Consider the following 17,357-nt stretch of genomic DNA (forward strand, 5'->3'; position numbering starts at 1 on the left):
CCATACCACTAATGGGTATGAGCACTAATAACAAGGTTGATTGTCCTCTTTAGTATGTAGAAAGTTTTATCCTTTTTTTTTTTAAAAGAATTCTGAAATAGTTCCTATAGATATATCTCATATATATATATGTATGTATAAAATATTAAGATGTAATAATGAAATTCTTGGCCAGATAACAGTAACTGTTTGTGACATTTTGCTTATTTTGAAAAAGTATATATTACACCTTAAATAAAATGCTATTACAAAGTAAGTTCTACAGCTGTATCTTATTTATATTCTGGCAAATGCCTTTGTCTTCTAGCAGGCTAACATGTTAGCCACTAGCTTTGCACATTCTGTTTAATCATGTATGTGCTTAAAGTGATTTTGGATTAGGGCTGAGTTTATAGGATTAGAACTTTCCACTAGCTGGATGGAGCCTTAAATAGAACAACCTGAAGCTGTCAGTGCTTCAGAGCTGTGGGAGAATTGCTGTTTGACGGCAAAATATTTCAGCGATAGGATCATTTCTGTTCCAGATGTGCAGGTAGGTGTAGTATTGTTGACTGGAGTTAACAGCAATGTTTTTTTTAACATTTCAGCATTTGTCTTCATCAATTTTATTGTGTTAAGTCTTTATCTTTTTTCTTTTTTTTTTGCCTCTGTGGGCTTCAAACTATCTATAAAAACAGATGAGAATATTAGAGAGGACATTTCCTGTCAGTGAAAACAATTTCCTGCATGTTTGTATATTGAACCATCAGAAAACAACAGAAGATTTATTTATTGATTATACCTTAAATTAACACTGTAGAGCAGATAGAAGAAAACAGAAAACTGATGTTTTTAAATCATGAAAAAGTACTGGGTACAGCTCTTTAGTAAGTCGTTTTCTCCTCCTTTCTGTTAGCCCAAAGTTATTGTTTTTAAAGCTACCCTTTATCAATTTGCCAGCTGTAATAATCTCTATTTTTATACTTCAGAAAGATAATAAAGTGTTTTAGAGCTGGGGGGGTTTACATTAACTTTCTATCCCAAACATTTTTAAGGCCTTTTTTGTCACGGTTCTGGGTCCGTTGGACCCAGTATTTTGAGTTCATTATGTTTTGGTACTTTTGCATCATGGATTTTCCTTTATGTTTCTCTGGTACTTGGTGTTTCAGTTATCTTGGAGTTTTTCTATATTATGATTTATGATCTGATACTGTTGTGATTATGATTATCATTTAGTAGCCTTTGGTCAGTGTCAAGTCTGTCTCTGTCTAGTCTGTGTCTTAGTAAAGTGTGTTTTGTTTCCTGTTTTACTTTGAAGGTTCTTGTTCCTGTCTGATGTTAGTATGTGCAGCTTTGTTCCCCCTGTCTCGTTAGCCCTGATCTCTCCCAGCTGTGTCTCCCTCCTGTTGCCGATTTCCCCGTTACTACCCTGTGTGTATAAGCCCTGTGTTTTCCCATGCTCAGTGTCGCGTCGTACCATCAGTTTATGCCTGTGTGTTCTTGGGCTCAGTGTTCCGTCCTCACTTTATGTTTGTTTTCCTGCCAGCAATAAAGCTGAGGTTTTTTGAGTTACATTCCATTTTCCGAGTCCTGCATTTGGATCCTCATCTCTGCCTGCCCGCACACAGAGCCTTGACATTTTTAAATAATTGTACTTTTTGTCTTTCCTTAGCGATGGCTGATGTCTTCAGAGGCCTAAACCTCCTTGAAACCCTTAAGGAATCTATTGAGAGCAATAGGTTATCAGATGTTAAGGATGCAGTGGAAGACCTCCTTATCAGCAGGATCAATTTGGGTGTGGTGGGGGACCGTGGGGAAGAAAAAGCCTCCTTCATGAACTCCCTCCATGGTCTTGGGGCTGGCGATGATGGAGCAGCTCCTTCTCCAGCCTCTGTTCCTCCAGATGGTTTAGCAGGCTACCCTGACCCCAAACACCCTGACTTTCGCCTGTGGGACCTGCCACCTGTTCCAGACATATCTCCATTTGAACCAGAGGGATACATGGATAGATACAAGTTCCTCCGCTACAATGCAGTCTTTATGACATCCACACAGACAGTCCAACCCAACAGTGTAGATGTTTTCTTGGAGGCCCTTTCCCTGCAGCGACAAACTGTGTATTTCATTCTCTTAGCTTCAGTTAAAGATTCAGAAAAGATCCTGGAAGAAAAAAAGAAAGCCAGTCTGGAAGTGCTGAAATCAAATGGTATGGCACAGCCTAAAGTCTACCTGGTTGCACCAGCCACCCTGGAGAGGTTTGACTTCCCTACTCTGTTAGCAGATATGAGTAATGATCTTCCAGAGATCAAGGCACACGCCCTTGTCTTAGCTCTACCAACACTCACCTCAGCTCTGGTCACTCAAAAAAAGGAAGCATTTAAAGCACTAGTATGGGCAGCTGCCTCACTGTCAGGTGGGGTATCCGCAATTCCTGTTCCCCTTGTTGCATCTATGGTGGATTCAAGTATAGGAGTGCGAATCTTGACCAAAGCACGGTTATCTCTTTGCCTGGATAATGAGTCCGTGGAGCGATTAGCCCGACAGAGAGGCATGGAACCTACAAAACTCAAAGAGTTACGAAACTGTGTGTTGTCAGTAGAGGTTAGCAAGGGTGAAGTGAAAAGGAGGTTGGCGGCAGCAGAGAAGGACTTGGCCACTGTTTCGTCGAAGCTGCTGGAGATGGCGATGCCTAGAAATGCCCGTTCGGTCAGCCGCTCCTTTGCTGCTATGCTGCAGGCTTTAAACAGTGCTATTGATGAGATGGCAGCTGATGCTCAAAACATACTAGCGGCTGCTCATGCAAAGGGGAAATGAAGTCAATTTTTTTTTCTTCATGTAATGTTCAAAAGTGTATATTTTTCATTTATAATACAAAAGTACACTGTTAACACCATGTGAGCATAAATTCTGCAAATAAATGCCAAGCACTTTAAGATTCTCTGTGCTTGTCAATACAGTGGTGTACACGTGAGAAGTTATTTATTTGTAAAAAATGTTTGGAATCATGTATGATTTTTGTTCCACTTCTCACGTGTACACCACTTTGTATTGGTCTTTCACGTGGAATTTCAATAAAATTGATTCATGTTTGTGGCTGTAATGTGACAAAATGTGAAAAAGTTCAAGGGGGCCGAATACTTTTGCAAGCCACTGTAAATACTCACAAAACAGAAGCTTTCACTTTTAATAACCATGCTTTAAATAGATGAAGTGGGAGGAACTGAATGTGTACTGTAACAAGCTTGTTGAAAACTTCATCTTCACATTCTCCTCTAGCTTGACTGGGCATGCAAATATATTCAAGGTTTTAAGTCAACTGTGAAAACTTCCTTTCTGCTACTTTAGGAGGGGGTCATGCATTCTACATACCCTAACTGGATCCTCTAAGGTAAGAATAAGCTTTGGTCTGAAAACCTCTTCCTTGTTCCTTTTACTGCCTATTTCAAGTTGTCAGTAAGTATGTAATCTCTGTCTGTACTGATTCATCACCGCTGCAATGGTTATTGTCTTCTTTTTTTTTTATAGAAAACCTGAAGTTTTGAGTTGAATTATTTCTGATCTGGATTCCAGTTTTCCTTTGAAACATTACCCTTATATCCACAGAACAATGTATTCTTTCATTCTTCTTTCTTCTTATGTGTGTGTAATGAATTGTTAAATGCATAAGTGACGCAAAAGTACTCTATCAATAAACCAACAGCACTATAGTGATGCGTTAAAAACAATTTTTTTCTCCAAAGAACAAAATTTAAATTGCACTGCTGTAGATGTGTGATAAAAATGACCCAAGTGTAACCATTTAATTAACTATAAGGTTTCAAGAAGCAACAGCTTTCTGAAAGCTGTAGCAAACAGGAAGAAGGAAAATCCTGACAGTCACGTATTTGCACTGAAAACAAAAAGCTACCTTGTTATAAGTTGTAAAGCTTACAGTATGACTCAGTTCCATAAAAAAATATTCTTTGTTTTTTGTTGCAGAAATCAAGCTTTAGTTCTATGTGATAATGACAGGTCACACCCTTTGGTGGTTGATTTTGCTGTTTCTAATACAAAGTAGGTGTTTCATTACTCCATAATTAGTGCATTGTTTCCTTTTAACATCTGATTAGGGTCACATTTATTAACGAACTTTCTCACTGGTTTTTGTCATCGCTATAGGGTTTTCTTGTGAAATTCATCCTAAAAATCCCTTCAAATTACAAGACTCTAACTTGACAGCTACAGAGGGGTCCTGCATTGAAATCAAATGTCAAACCATAAAATCTGTCAGTGATGGTCCGGCGTCCTGGTTTTGGATGAAGGATGCAGTTTGGATAAATGGCAGTTTTAGTGCCACTACTATTTTCAGTTCTTCTGAGTCAAAACATCCTGTCAATGCACACTTTGCAAAAAGGGTGAAATATGTCGGCTCTCCACCTAGAAGTTGGAAAAATCCTCCTTCCTCACTGTGTAGTATATTAATTCGCGACCTGAATAAAACTGACACTGGAAACTATTCTTTTAGATATGTAGGAACATCTTCAAGTGATATTTGGACTACACAACCATTTACGAACCTCACAGTCACAGGTAAGAGCAAAGATCAGAGTGCTGAAAGATATACTGTTTTCATGTTTTATATTTTAGAGTACAAAACACTGAACTGAGCTGCTGTGGTTACAGAAAAAATCTGATTGGTTAAAATAATTTGATAGATAAAAAAAAAAAAACAATGCCTTTTTTAAACTGAAGAAATTGCAACATAGAATTCATACATAAAATTTGGTCAGAAAAAAGTCATTTCACATATTTTATTTCATTAAGATGATAATAATGAACTATTTCTTGTGTGAGAACTCCATTTTCGGCACCTTATTTGCATTCCCCTTGGAAATATAAGTAAAGTGATCCCTTAGGTTTCATTTAATGGAACATAGTACAGATAAACAATACAGCTATATGCATACTAGCCATATTTAGCTAACACCTGATATTCCAATCCTCATGAGTTTTAACTAAGCTAGTAACATCAATGTATGATCCTGCAACAGTTTTTTAAATCTTCAGGGAGCAGCCTTATATTATTTGTTCCTAAAACAAACATATTTGTAGGGCTTGTATGCTATACTTTTAGATTTTATCACATTCCTGTTGTCTCTACCTTTACATTTGCAGAAAATCCATGTCTGCTCACTTTTGAGGAACCAAAAAACGTGACTGAAAATGGCAATGTAACACTTACATGCTCCACATTAAGCTCCTGTACTTCAGGCCTAAAAATTGAAGGTCCTTCGGCATCACTTTCCCAAAGCAAACCAGAGAACCCTAAAAAGACCACACTGAGTTTTAAAGTCACTTGGGAGGATGATGGGAGGATGTTTTCATGCCAAACAGAGAACAATACAGATCCATGTTTGATTCGGAATATCAGCCTCACTGTAGGATGTAAGTTCATAACTGAAAGTTTATTAATGTAATTTCTACTGAAGTGTGGACCTAATTACTACTTTTGTAAAAGATATGAATGATGTTAAAGAGTCTGAGGACTAAGGGAGTAAAATTATTACATTACTTTATTACAAAAATTAGATTATTAAATAATAAAAATTTGAACATTTTGTTAGCTGCCATTATTTCTCTGATAAAAATGAATCTGTGAAACATCTGTTACTACTGTGTCAGAGTCAGATTAGAAGAAAGTGATAAAAAAAATTGATTTAAACAGATCTGCCACCAGAAAATGATCTTGTTCTGCTGCAAGATGAAAAATAGAAAAGTAGTGTGTTTCTATTTTTTCTAACTCATTTCAGAAAACCTGAATTGGTACAGTGTGACACCTGCGTTGTAATAAATGTGATTAGCTATTTTCACCTTGCTGCATTTGTAAATATATGGATGTATCTGAAATCCAATACTTGTTCTATTCTGTCTATTTCATTTGAGTAAACAATCAACACACGGTGTACCTGTATGCACACTATTTGCTAATCTGTATTGATTTGCCTTTTGAACAGATGCTCCCAAAGACATGTCTGCAAATATAAGCTCTAAAGTTGTAAAGGAAGGAGAGTCTGTCAGTTTCACTTGCTCTGCTAAAGGACAACCTGAGCCCACTTTTACATGGACTAAAGATGGTCGAGATCTTGACTCAAAGGCCAATTGGATGATTTCATCAATTACTGCATCACAGAATGGATCATATATCTGTAAAGCTGTAAACAAATATGGGAGTAAAGAATTAGTGGTGACTGTCGGGGTTATTTGTGAGTATTGTTTCACATTAATTATATTGATCTATTCTTACAAATTTTTAGCAAATGTCTGAATGCCTTTTAATGGGTTTGTATCTCAGTGGTTTAAACTTATGTTGGTGCAGTTTAAGATATTGTCGTTGTATTTGGCATAAGCCTTTATTTTTTATGAGAATCCTGTATTTTAGCATTTTTTTAGTTCTGATTCATCAGCCCAGTATTTTCAGCGCTGATTATTACAATGAATCAACTTTACCAAATACTGACATCTTCTGTTATAGATGCCCCTGATGTTGACATAGAGATTTCACAGAAGTCTGAAAGAAGTCCAAAAACGATTATACAAGGAGATAAAGTCATTTTTACATGTTCTGTAAAGAGAAGCAACCCACCACCAGACTCTTTTACTTGGCAGAAAGACAAAACACATATTGATTCAAAACAGAGAATTGTTGTTGAAAACATACAGCCAGAAGACAGAGGTAAATACACATGTAGTGCCGAGAACACTGCGGGCTCTGGATCAAAAACTCTTCAACTTACGGTTCAATGTAAGTTTTAAACCTCTGTGTTCCATATGTCTATGAACATAACAGAGAAAATAAAAATAAATTAGTGTTGATGCTGTATTGACTGTTTCAGTATCAAAAGTATTCTGAAAGTTATTTACTGTTTTCCAGACAAACCAAGGAAAACTAACATTTCTATCCATCAAACAAGTGTGAAAATTAATACAACCGCAAAATTCACTTGTTTAACTGATGCATATCCAGCCCCTTCAAGCTATTCCTGGTTCCATTATAAGCAGACTGACATCCCCCAGAAGAAGATGCTCATGGTTTTCATAGAAACTCTTCACTTAGAAAAAGTAAAAAGAGCAAATGAAGGATGTTACATATGCAACGCGAGCAACAGCATTGACACAGGGGACACTAGTGAGCCAGTGTGCATAGAAGTATTGTGTAAGTACTCTGCTGACATATTAAAGTTTCTCTGCACTTTGTTTTAGAACTGATTCCCTTTATCAATCAGTACCATCACAGAGAAAAAAATGCATTCATGCTTTTTCAGATTAATGTGATTATTACTGTTGTAGCATAGCGTTAGATGAAGCTGCACTTGCCTAATGATAATTAATTAGTATGTTAACTGTCAAGCAAACTAGTCTGTGTCAAATTAGATATTTTAACCCAAGTAAAAGCTCAAATTTGACTTAAACTGCAACTTTTATACAAAGAAAATAAAAACATGCTGCGTCATTTAGTGAATGCTGGTTCAGCATAGAGCTGACATTCTGTTTAAGGACTGATCTTGTAATATCATTCAGCATGTTAAAAATGATGCTCACAGGTGCTTCCTCTCCACAGTTCCTCCCAATCATACCAATCTGTACATGACTGAGTTGGTCACTGAAGGCGACCCTGTCGAAGTCAACTGCACTGCTGAAAGTTTCCCACTGCCAACTTTCACTCTGGCAAGATATTCTAAATCAAATTCTCAGACTCCAGAATGGAGTTTAACTTTAGACAACTCCTACAAATTTAAGGCAAATTCAACAGACGCAGGCGTTTACACCTGCAAGGCCTCAAACAGCGAAGGAAACCAGTGGAGCTCAAAAAAGCAACTGGTGGTGAATTGTAAGCAATTGAGTGATGCATGTCTTTGTCATATATATGTTACATCCAACACAATTATATTCTGATAATATTCAATCATCTAATAACTAGACAATATCTTAAACTAAAATGTGGTTTTAGTACAATTTCTCAGGCAGTAAAGTTTAGCTGTTCCATACTTTCAAGCTCCTATTTTTTGTTTTTTTACAAAAGACACATCATCAGCTCAGGAAACGAGGTTCAAGAAACATGAGGCATTGTTGCAATATATTAACTACTGTTGTTTTTCTTGATTAACAGATTAGATTATTTTACTGCTGAATTTCAGCTATAATAGAATTTGAGTTGTAAATAATTTAAATATTAAGGTTATGATTTTACAGAAAGATCTTGTGATTAAAAACAAACAAATAAAAATATCATCTCATTTCTTTGTTTATAATTTGCGTTAAATACAGATAGCCCCAGAGAGGTGAAAATAACAGGTCATCCTGATCTTATTGTAAAAGAGAATGAGTCATTAACACTGGATTGCAGTGCCAACTCGTACCCATCAGTAAGCTCCTTCACCTGGATGAAGATGATCGATGGGACGATGGAAACCACTATAAGCACTGGGACACCGTTCATTGTGGATTCTGCCAGTGTCTCTGACAGCGGGAAGTACCGCTGTACGGCCACAAATAAAATTGGAACGGGGAAATCAGTGCAAGTTGAAGTTAAAGTTAAGCGTGAGTACACTTGAATATTTCAGTCATTGTTTCTCACCAACAACAGAGTATCCACACGTCTAATACTTTGCTTTGTAATTATTTACTCATTTCATCTAAACTTCAAATATGACATGGACTCTAACAAGTGGTTGATTTTACTGGTTTTAGTTTTTCATTCTGGGATAAGTAAAATGCTTTAGAAAGGTCATTCAGGTTGTGCCGCATGTGCACTTTGGACCAGCAACTAAGGGATATGAGAAAGGAACATTTCTAACTCTACATGAAACAGCTTTGAATAGAGCAACTGTACATTGTCATTTTAAAACTTTCCATATTTAGCTATTCTGTCTTTTTTTGAAGTCATTATTTTGCGTTTCCTTTTCTTCTCTGTTCCTCTGTTTAGATGGTCCAAAATTCACAAAGATTGAAAAAGAAAAGGATGAGCAGCATGATGAACTGACAGGAGTGAAACTGAGGTGCATCAGTCAGTGCTATCCTGAAGTCACGCAATATTCATGGTACCAGAGGATAAACAAAAAAGAGAGCAAAAATGTAGCAAACGGTACGGATATTTTTGTGAGATCAGACCAGCCTGGGGAGTACTACTGCGTCGCAAAAAACGAAATTGGTGAAAAATCATCTGAGCCAATCAAGCTATTTGACGGTGAGTGAATTCCAAAGGCATTGACCTTTATCTCTACTGTGCATTGTTTTTATATAATAATACATTTAAATTATATTTTCCTTTTTTAAATACGTACATAAAACTTTGTGGCAGTGTAGAGTGGGGTCATGTTAACAAGCCATCAACATTTGTTTTAACAATATTACATTATTTAATAAGCTCAACTTATTCATGTCCAGGTATTTACAACTCAGTGCCTATTATCCATCACCTACTCCTGCATAATGTCTGTGTACTCAAAGTAAACATGTGTCAGGTTACCCTTATTTGAAAAGTACATTTAAACAGAACAAAGAAAAAAAAAATCATACACACAATGTGTGTATGCCCTTAAAAGTAACACTGCCCATTGAACTGTCTTGGTGGAGGTTTGTGCTCTTTGGGTGCTTTTTGTTTTTCTGTGCTACCTGTTCACAAATCTCTCTATATACTGATGTTCTCTCTCTTCTAACCACAGACACAGTTATGAAGATTGTGGCGGTCTTCTCGCTTTGTCTTATTTTTCTAATTGTATGCATACTCATCTTTTTGTACAGGTAATATACAAAGTAAATAACAAATAGTTTCCATTAGAGAAACGTGTTCGGGTGATTGGCCTGTATGACTGCTCTTCTGCCCCTTTGTTTACAGATGCAGAAGGAACAATTTAATTCAACAAAGAACTACAAATGTGTGGTCCTGGAGTAGTTTTCTGGTATTAACTCATATGTTAAATCTTTTGAATTGTTAGTGAAATGAAACAAAAATGATGCATTTCCATCTGTAAACTGAATCAGGGTTCCTGGAATGGAGTCAGCAGGAGCAGTGGGAATCAGAGTGGTTTGGCAGAGCCGTTCAGGAGCAGAGATGACCTCTTGCTAAACCATCCATGTCAACCAAATGCCCAACGACCCCAGCGTCATCCAGACAGCACGTAAGTCTGCAGCAGCTCGCACTGTCCAGCTCAGAACAAGGGACTCATTGTTGGCAGGGGAGCTGGGTGCTGCTGCTCACTCTTTCGTCAAAGCACCCATTTAACATCATTCAGTTATGAATGGCACACCCAGAGTCTGCTCAGCTTTTGAATGGTTCTGATTCTGAATGTGCATTTTTTATTTTTAACATCATTATTTTTCCACAGGACTGCATCCAACGTGAACACTGTTTACTCTGCTGTGAATCTGCCCAAAAGCAAACAGGTGATCCAATCATATCAGTGCAAGCTCAACAAAGACAAATCCATTTAAAATGTTTCAGTACTTTAGGGGCTCTGTAGAAAATAATAAAAGTCAAGAGTAGTTTGTAAAGTTTTATCTCCACTAATCCAGCCTTGTGCTTATGCTGTCCCTTACTGTTAATATATATCTGTCAGTATAGTTATTAATTATCCTTCATGTAAGGCATGAATGAACTGATTCAGTTGCTACTCTACATTCATTGACAAGTTCTCTCTGCATTTGCTCAGGCTGCCTCTGCACAAAACCCAATCAAAGGACATGGTGGAAACATGGGAAATGATTCTCTCAACTACGCTTCTGTGTTCTTTGAGAATAGAAAAAAGTGAGAATTCAGTTCTGTATATAAAAGGAGCCTAAATGATATGTTATTACATGACTTCTTTTATGACTATATGTTTTCCCCAGGGATTCAGAGGAGGATGCTGAGTACTCTGTGGTGTCAAAGCCTAAGAAGTCAAAAGTGGTAAGAAAGCTCAAAATGCCTTTTTCCCCCTGTATCTCATTCAGTTTATTAGCTTATTTCATTGTATTTGTATATCATATACTCATTGTATATGATATACAAATACAAATAAAAATCATTGTAGCAAGGAAAATTAAGTTAAGGCAAAGTAAAGAATGAAAATGATCTTCAACAAGGGTTATTTTTGTACATCAAATCCAGACACTGTCAGAAATTATGACACCGTTTTGTCACTTTTTGTCATCTAGACAGAACAAGAAGTGCAGGAGGACTATGAGAACATCGGCGAAGAGCTTCCACCCAAACCTCCATATACATATAACTTTGACTCAGAGACAGATACCAGTGAAGATGAGGTGGAGGTCAACTATGCTCATGTGAACATTAAGCCAAAGTCTGGCCACCAGCGAGACTCCAGCAGCAGCAGCAGCAGCGAAGATGAAACGCAGTACTCTCAGGTCAAAATTTGACTAAAAATGCTTTGATCCTATTCAGACATCTCTGCCAGTTTGTGCCATGGACGTTCTGAAATATATTTGCCAGGCTAACTATACTGAACAAGGCTTGTATTACCTCATTGTTTCTTTTTTCCTTCCTGGGATATAATTTTAGCTTCCCTTTATGTATAGTAATAAGTCCCCACAAGTACACAAACCTATCTTTTTATCATAGATGTAAGACTGTTGGGGAAGTGTATATGGATAAGTGATAAAATGAAATGACTGCTGTTGTAAAATTGTGCTCCCATCCTCCTGCTGAGTTTTTTAATGTATATATATCTGTCTTGAAATTAAAGTACTTTACTGTATGCATAGTTCCATTTCATAACCTGCTTTGACACAAGCTGTTGTTTGATGGCAAACTTGGCTGCAGGGCCAGTTACTCTTTTAATCACATAATAATTATGCATTACAAAGTTGTCAATAAAAACAAGTGCCTAACAAGTTTTAGGTTGTACCTGCTTCTTACACACTCCACAAAGCTTTTTTTAGAATTAGACAAAGGTTAGTCATATGCATATAGTTAAAGATTCAACCTCAGCATACAGATATGTCTTTTTTTTCTGTCATGCTATTTTTACTAGTAAGACAGGAGAAGAATTTACAGACGAGGATCAAAACCAGGGCCGGAGGGAATGTCCAAACTCCTGGGCTTCTGCTGTCAATTCCTCTAAAGCTAAGTGACCACTTTCTCATCAACCCTTCATGTAAGTCCCTTAGCATCTTTCTTTCTTCCAAAATGAGCATCTGCAAGTGTTTCTTCCTACTTTGCATCTCCTCCATTGCTTGGTGCTTCTCGATGGATCTCAGAATCCACACCAGTCTTAGAGACCAGGCCTTTGATCTCACCTTCCCCGAGCTTGCCCTCTGACCTGGCCTGAAGTTGAGCAAAGTCCACATCAGCATAATGGAGAGAGTCATCCTTGTATTCTGCTGCTTCTGCCTCAAGAATGGCTTTATTGACATAAATCACATCTGCCTTTGAAGAGTTAGTCTACAGAGAAACCACAACAGTGTGTTTCAGTAACACAGAAAAGATGTGTTTTTTTCTATTTCAATAATGAGGTTCACTTTAACTGTGTTTTTTTAAGAGCATATGTTTTGGCATACTATATTCACATTTACTATGCAAGAAAACGTTCATTTTATCATTCAAACAGGACACACCATTAGCTCAGAGAGTCAGAATATGTTTTGGAATCTAAAGAGCTTGGAAAGAAAGACGTCTGGAAGTTTCTTGAAGACGTTTCTTCTCTCAGCCGAGAAGCTTCTTCCTCTTTCCAAGCTCTTTAGACTTGGTCTTTAGACTACGATGACCTGGATGACTGAGAACCTTCACAGACAATATGTTTTGGTGTTTAAATCACACTAACACATTGGCAAGTACACAGGAAGAGCTGGAGGCAAACTCATTCTACCACAGGTGGGATTTTTTTCTTCATCTAACTCATATATATGCATCAACATAAACTCACCTCATTGGTGACTAAACAGTCTGAAATATCCACAAGTCCCTTGTCAAGTGAAACATTGCCCTTCCTTTTCCTGCAACCATCACAGAAAGGTGAAAGGTTTAATTCACATTAAAAATTTTACATTGAAATATGCTTTAGGAAAAATACTTTCTCCTTGAAAATTCCTTGCCACAAGGTTAAAAACTCTAAAAGTCGTTATCCCCCTGATAATGTTTTGATTTTGTCACAATTCGTGTATTACACGTGTGTGTTTTCAGCTTCAAGGTGGGCAGATAAAGTTTCATCAGAAGGCTGCCTTGTTAGTAATGATTTGTGGCAGCTGTGGTTGCTCTATAATTAGTCAGCTTACAAAAGGAACCTTGAAATATGTCTGTTATATGCATTTTTGATTATACATGATAATCGTAACCTACTTTGAAAATATCTGGTACCAGTGTTCTGCGTTCCTCACCTGTAAAGGCATATCAGTAGCGGTATGAAAACCAGCAACATCCCCAGTGCTCCCACTCCAGAACCAATCAGCAAAGAAAGAGTATGGAGGACTTAAAAAAAACAAAACAGTCATATCAATCACTAAAAGATGCAAATGACACAACAGAAAAGCCAGATATAAAATGAAGCTTCCTAGAGATTTCTTCACCTAGCTGAGTTTCACTGGAGGATATATTGAAAGCTATACTATCAGACCCCAGGGAGTTGCTGCTCAGACAGACCAGAGAGGGCATGTCTTGGCCCAGGTAGTACAGAGTGATGATGCTCCTCACGCTCGTGCTCCCCAGATTTACTTCCCGAATTGGGATATCAGCAGAGTGATTGACAAGCTCGCCAGCCAGCTGCCAAACCAGGGAGGGAAGCGGGTTCCCCTGAGTGTTACAGGTACATCGGATCTGGGACAAAATCTTCACACAGCGGGAAGAAAATAGGATCTCTGGAGCAACTGAGACAAAGAAGGTAATGGGTTAACTAGGCTTATGGGTGCTTTTTCTTGGGGAAACATAAAGGCTTCAAAGGAATGAAAGCAAGAATAAGAGTCTTACATGTGACATCAATGCTGACAGGCTCTGAGCATTCAGCTCCATGGACATTAAGAGCTTCACAATGATATTGATCATCTGAGAGTTTGGTCACATTGAAGGTGAAGTGTTGCTCAAAGCCCACCGCTTCCTTTTTCCTTCCTGCCACCTGGAACCAGGTGAAGTTCACCGCTGCTGGATTGGCGATGCTTGTGCAAGTCAGAGTCACAGAGCTGCCATCCAGCACAGGACCAGAAGGGTCAACAGACACTGAAGTATTTTTAGGAGGATCTGAAAGGAAAATAATGTTCCTTGTTAGTATTGCATCCAAAGACTTTTTTTTACTTGTTTGGGAATGCATATTCAGCCTTTCAGAAAATATATAAATTAGGATGTTCTGGTGCAAGTTTTAGGGCAGAAAGTTATTAATTGATATGCATAATACTTTTTTCTTTTTCATTGTGATTCATATTATTCCTTTTTGATAGAATTAAATGTGTTTTGCTTTGGGGGGGCTTTAATCATACTTTTCTGTACTCTTACAGCTTGATGAGGACACAAATTAAACAAAACAGCTACACATACATTCAGACACTGGCACACATGTGGACACAGTGGAGCTCAGTCATGATGGACTCAGAAGGTTTTGAGGTTGTCACGCAATATGACAATGTGTTACTGTCCATAGCTCAGACACTAGTGTTGCCCTGTTAACAAGTCTTGGCCCCAGATCATGTTGGGTTGAGCACAGCTGGATATACAGTAGAGCCATGTTCAGGACGTGAGCACACTGGAGAAATACAGTTCTGTTGTTTGTTTTCGGTGTAAATCAATGTCTTTACTGTGTTAAATTAACTCACACTGAATGTCCAGCTGAATTGCTGCTGACGTTTCCTCTCCCAGATCATTTTTGGCTGTACAGTGGTAATCACCGCTGTGGCTGGTGTCGGCACCGTCTATGACCAAGACTGGTCCGGGCTCCTTATCCATCTCATTATCTCTGTACCAGGTGTAGTTGGTCACTGGTGGGTTAGAGCGGCTCTTACAGATCAGAGAAACAGAGCTGCCCTCCAGAACTGGACCAGTGGGATCGACGATTACTGTTGTTTCCCTCGGGGAAACTGGAAAAATAAACAAGCATGGGTTCAGTCTATGCTGTGATCCAACATTTATAATCTGTCTTTTTGTTTCAGGCTCACTTACACTGTACGTCAATCTGAGTGATAGAAGAATTCTGGCTTCCATAACTGTTACTGACTCCACAAAAAAACTGACTGTCAACTTCTGACACTGTGGCTGAAAACCTCTTCTTTGATCCCACCACTGACACCTGATCTCCATTCACTTTGTACCAGCTGTAGCTGTCCACGGCTGGATTTGCATTAGTGTTGCAGGTCACGGTCACTGAGCTGCCTTCTTTTACAGGACCAGAGTAACTAACGGATGTGTTATTTGGAGGATCTGTAAGAGAAATATGAAATTGTTAATACACAATCTATCTGCACAGACAGATTTTTTGGGCCACTCATAACCAGTGTCAAGCCTACAACTGGAATGATAAACATTTGTCTTTTCACATCAGCAAAACTGGATTTGTGTTTCTGGAGACCTGCCAAATGTTTACAATGTAACCAAGGGTCTATCCCAGCTGTAGCGCTTGATTGCAACTTGACTGAATGGCAAAACTGAAGCTCATTGAAACAGAGTGACTTTTGAAACTATACAAAAAAAAACCTAAACCATCTGATTAGATGTTCTTTTATAGGTTTTTTATTATCCTGGAGAAGACCAAATCAGATAATATCAGACCATAAATAAAATCATGTTATGGTATGAATGCAAACAATAAAAGAAAAGGTGATAAAATATACTCACAAAGAACACTTAGCGTCAGAATTTTTTCATACAGAAGGTCACTTTTCCCAGCTTGTCGGTTATAGACGGCAGTGCAAGAAACTTTTTGTTCATTGTGAAGGTGAGAAGCAGTGAAGTTCATCACAGAGGTCGCAGGATTAGCTTCCACTTCCTCCTCTGTGTCACCTAAAGCGGGCGACCATGTCAGAAGTGGAGGAAGAATGGGACAGTGAGAAACAGCGGAGCAGGTCAATGTCACTGCAGTTCCTTCTTCTACCTCCAGGTTCAATGGAGTTATGGTAGGTTTAGGCAGTGAATCTGAAAAGTAGAACAATACAAAAATGACATAATGACCTAAAATGTAGTAAAGATGTGGCTTTATGTGTAGAATAGCAAGAGGAGGGGACAAACTTTGAGTGGATATGAGGACACTTGAAGGAAAGTTAAACTTCAAATCATTGTCACACTGCAGTCTGAAGTAATAGTTGTCATAATGGCGTGGTGGCATGTTGTTGAAGATGGTGGTGCAGTCTTTGTCACGCAGGATTCCAGTCAGGTTTCCTTGCTGGATATTTAAGCTTCCACTTGCACCAGTGAGGCTGGAATCAAACACCGGAGTTCTACTCCAGCCTTTCTTCCAGATAGCTTTACATGAATCATCCAGGAATTCCTCCCATTCTGGGGGCAAGGTGAATCTGCAGCGGATCAACACGCAGGATCCACTCAGTGCTTCTACAGTCTGAGGCAAGAAGACTGCCCAGTTTTGGCATAAGCTACCTGAGTTGAAGCAGCAGAAACATGACATTAGGTATGGTAAACATTCTAATTACTGCCAATGTAAAGGTTCTGCATTTGCATCTACATATGTGGAAAGACAGATAAGTCCCTAGCAACATGACTGAAATTAAAATAACATACCTTGAAGTAGACTGCATATAAAGAAAACCTTTATTGCAACCGTCATATTCGTCTGATGATCCGAGTGAGGTACTGGAAACAGGACACTTTTATTGCTTGCTATAAATGTTATTGTATGGCTAACATTCAAACATAGTCTTTAGGACAAGCTGAGAGTCACACTATTTCCATTTTACAAAATGTTGATGTTTTGCTGAAAATAACTGAAATATTGTTTTAAGCCTGTGAGACTTTGTTTGCTTCATTGTTTATGTAATTATTCCCCTTTTTGAAGGTAATAATTAACTAAAATGGTAAATGGTAAATGATGAAAAAGAGGAAGCAATATAAAAATCATCCATGATCTTATTCTTTATCCTCAACAGTATTTCATATAATATTTAGTACTTTTATTAAGGTAACAGTCTTACCTTAAAAGCCAACAGAAGTGTTCAGCATACAGTGTCTTTTCTGGAAAGAAAAAAAAAAGTTTTAAAAAAAATAATTTGAGGTCACAAATCCTGAGATCATTTTAAAGTATACAATCATAAAAATAATATTAATAAAGTTAAAATGAAGGGTTTACAAGCATTAAAGCATCAGTAGTAGTAATCCAACAAGTGAGTCATGTCAGACTGGTAGTGTGTCTGGATGTCGCACACAGCTCTTGTCAGATGTGTCCGGGGAGTGGCGTGTAGCAGAACAACAAGGTTTT

The 17,357-nt window shown here is 38.0% G+C and overlaps 3 protein-coding genes across 4 annotated transcripts; 2 read left to right on the top strand and 1 right to left on the bottom strand.

Moving 5' to 3' along the window:
* The first annotated feature begins 419 nt into the window (after positions 1-419).
* On the top strand, positions 420-3,686 carry irgq2 (immunity-related GTPase family, q2). Of its 2 annotated transcripts, XR_014894387.1 has the most exons (3): positions 420-532; positions 1,652-3,367; positions 3,505-3,686. XR_014894387.1 is itself a non-coding variant. In XM_085291385.1 (2 exons), the coding sequence occupies exon 2, from the start codon at positions 1,654-1,656 to the stop codon at positions 2,791-2,793; it is 1,140 nt and encodes a 379-aa protein (XP_085147511.1). In that variant the 5' UTR covers positions 420-532; positions 1,652-1,653; the 3' UTR covers positions 2,794-3,686. The 2 variants fall into 2 exon arrangements, 1 of the variants encoding a protein (XP_085147511.1); XM_085291385.1 differs by having other exon boundaries at positions 1,652-3,686.
* LOC146563955 (B-cell receptor CD22) lies at positions 3,238-11,866 on the top strand. The gene is made up of 17 exons (XM_085291353.1): positions 3,238-3,367; positions 3,958-4,032; positions 4,138-4,548; positions 5,134-5,403; positions 5,973-6,221; positions 6,491-6,760; positions 6,890-7,171; positions 7,577-7,846; positions 8,284-8,556; positions 8,942-9,202; positions 9,681-9,759; positions 9,854-9,917; positions 10,000-10,136; positions 10,344-10,401; positions 10,668-10,762; positions 10,846-10,903; positions 11,152-11,866. The coding sequence occupies exons 2-17, from the start codon at positions 3,984-3,986 to the stop codon at positions 11,371-11,373; spliced, it is 3,048 nt and encodes a 1,015-aa protein (XP_085147479.1). The 5' UTR covers positions 3,238-3,367; positions 3,958-3,983; the 3' UTR covers positions 11,374-11,866.
* On the bottom strand, positions 4,399-17,335 carry LOC146563956 (myelin-associated glycoprotein-like). Its single transcript, XM_085291362.1, has 12 exons — positions 17,229-17,335; positions 17,074-17,113; positions 16,664-16,735; positions 16,157-16,522; positions 15,767-16,063; positions 15,095-15,352; positions 14,752-15,012; positions 13,916-14,182; positions 13,519-13,815; positions 13,330-13,420; positions 12,879-12,948; positions 4,399-12,397 (listed from the first exon to the last, which is right to left on the bottom strand). Exons 3-12 carry the CDS (start codon positions 16,707-16,709, stop codon positions 12,167-12,169), a joined length of 2,184 nt encoding a protein of 727 aa, XP_085147488.1. The 5' UTR covers positions 16,710-16,735; positions 17,074-17,113; positions 17,229-17,335; the 3' UTR covers positions 4,399-12,166.
* Positions 17,336-17,357: the final 22 nt, after the last annotated feature.

This window comes from Mchenga conophoros, linkage group LG11, assembly GCF_057382185.1.
Source record: "Mchenga conophoros isolate Kocher_MC1m ecotype Shallow Benthic linkage group LG11, M_conophoros_male_GT1.1, whole genome shotgun sequence".
Lineage (NCBI taxonomy): Eukaryota > Metazoa > Chordata > Actinopteri > Cichliformes > Cichlidae > Mchenga > Mchenga conophoros.